The sequence below is a fragment of the Perkinsus marinus genome (assembly GCF_000006405.1).
Source record: "Perkinsus marinus ATCC 50983 genomic scaffold scf_1104296951284, whole genome shotgun sequence".
In the NCBI taxonomy this organism is placed as follows: Eukaryota; Perkinsozoa; order Perkinsida; family Perkinsidae; genus Perkinsus; species Perkinsus marinus.
This window is the reverse complement of record NW_003209322.1, coordinates 1-1,411: the sequence shown is the minus strand read 5'-3', so window position 1 is coordinate 1,411 and position 1,411 is coordinate 1. Positions and strand designations below refer to the sequence as shown.

Here is a 1,411-nt window from a genome sequence, read left to right as displayed (position 1 = left end):
TCCGTACTTCTTGGCCAGGTCGCCGTCCTCGATTGCACGAGTTTGTGAAAAGAAATAGTAGCCGCTCCCATCCGGAAAGATGAATGATCCGTTGCCCCTGGGGTCCACACCATAGTCGCAGATTAGATTCGAGTATGTTGATGCCTGCATAGAGGAGGTTCCCCAAGCGATTGGTGTTATCTAAAAAGCAACACTGGATTTCACGCTACACAGTAGGTATGAGGTCCGTTTCAGCGAACGCGCCAACAATGCATGAGGTGATTCCAAAAAAACTCTCTATCGCAGAAAAGCAGCAACTTGCTGCCAGCAAGGTACTGAAGATTGTAGGAGTCGTGTACACTTACGAATAAAATCTGCTTATTGCGATCTACACCAGCTTCGACGACATCTTTGATCATATCCTCGGCGAAACGGCCCGTATTGAAGTTTTCTATGGACTCATCCGTGTCACGTGGAGTGGCAAAAACAGCGACACTATCAACCATCTTCCCTATGCCGGTTTGTTTGAATTCCTGCGCATGATAATCATCCTTTGTCAACCTAACATGACGAAGCAGCTGCTAAAACCAGTGATCACAACAGGATTCTCCTGCTCCGAGGTATTTGTTGACTCACCCTAACGACACCCGTAGGTTGAGCTCTTTAATAGCCGCGACAAGTTCCTTCCCAACTTGGTATCTACTGGGATCGGAATGTCTAAAGCCCACATTGAAACCGTCAACAGGATAATCCTTTCTGAACTCTTTGACACTCTTTATGAAAGAAGCCTTGTCGAAGGTTCCTTTGAGAAACGTATCCAACTCTGCGATTATCACTTTGCCGGCCGCATCCGCTCGTTCCCTCAGAGCTTTGAAGCCAGTTCTGCTCCAAGGGCCGTAGAAGTCCACCCCGATTTTGCTTGTTTCTCTGATCTTATATCCACCCAGCTGTAAGTTAGCACCAGAGCTAATGAGGTAGTCGAAATAGGAATCCCAAGTATAATTTTGGTAATGTGGAATCGATTCGTTACAGCAGTAGGGGTGTTCTTTAATATACCAAGGATATCGCACTTGCTTGTAGATTTGCAACGAGTGGCCCGTATAGGTATCTGCATCACCAGCTGCACTGAAAGCGTACAGACACAGGAGTTTCGTAGAAGCCCACATGGAGAATAGGGATGAAAGAAAGGCTACACGAGAAGCTGTCAAGAAGCCCGGAAGCAGTTTGCAGCGTGGAATGGCTCCGTTGAGGTCACACCTAATCACCTGCGTCCTCACGATGCCGATAAGTGATGGTACCTACGACGTACCTCCGCTACGCCTATACGAAGTAACTACTTGATAGGATGCTTATACTTCTCTAAATTTGAACTTCTCTGAATTTTTGAAGTCAGACGAAGATCGGAGAAAGGGATTCTTCAGCGGTTTGGCAT

The 1,411-nt window shown here is 46.8% G+C and overlaps 1 protein-coding gene across 1 annotated transcript; it reads right to left on the bottom strand.

Moving 5' to 3' along the window:
- Positions 1-344: 344 nt before the first annotated feature.
- Positions 345-1,145, bottom strand: Pmar_PMAR003879 (hypothetical protein; the record flags this gene model as incomplete). Its single annotated transcript, XM_002777594.1, has 2 exons — positions 345-540; positions 616-1,145. Coding segments are annotated over 2 exons (726 nt in total), but the record flags the coding sequence as incomplete, so codon positions are not given.
- Between the last annotated feature and the right edge of the window lie 266 nt (positions 1,146-1,411).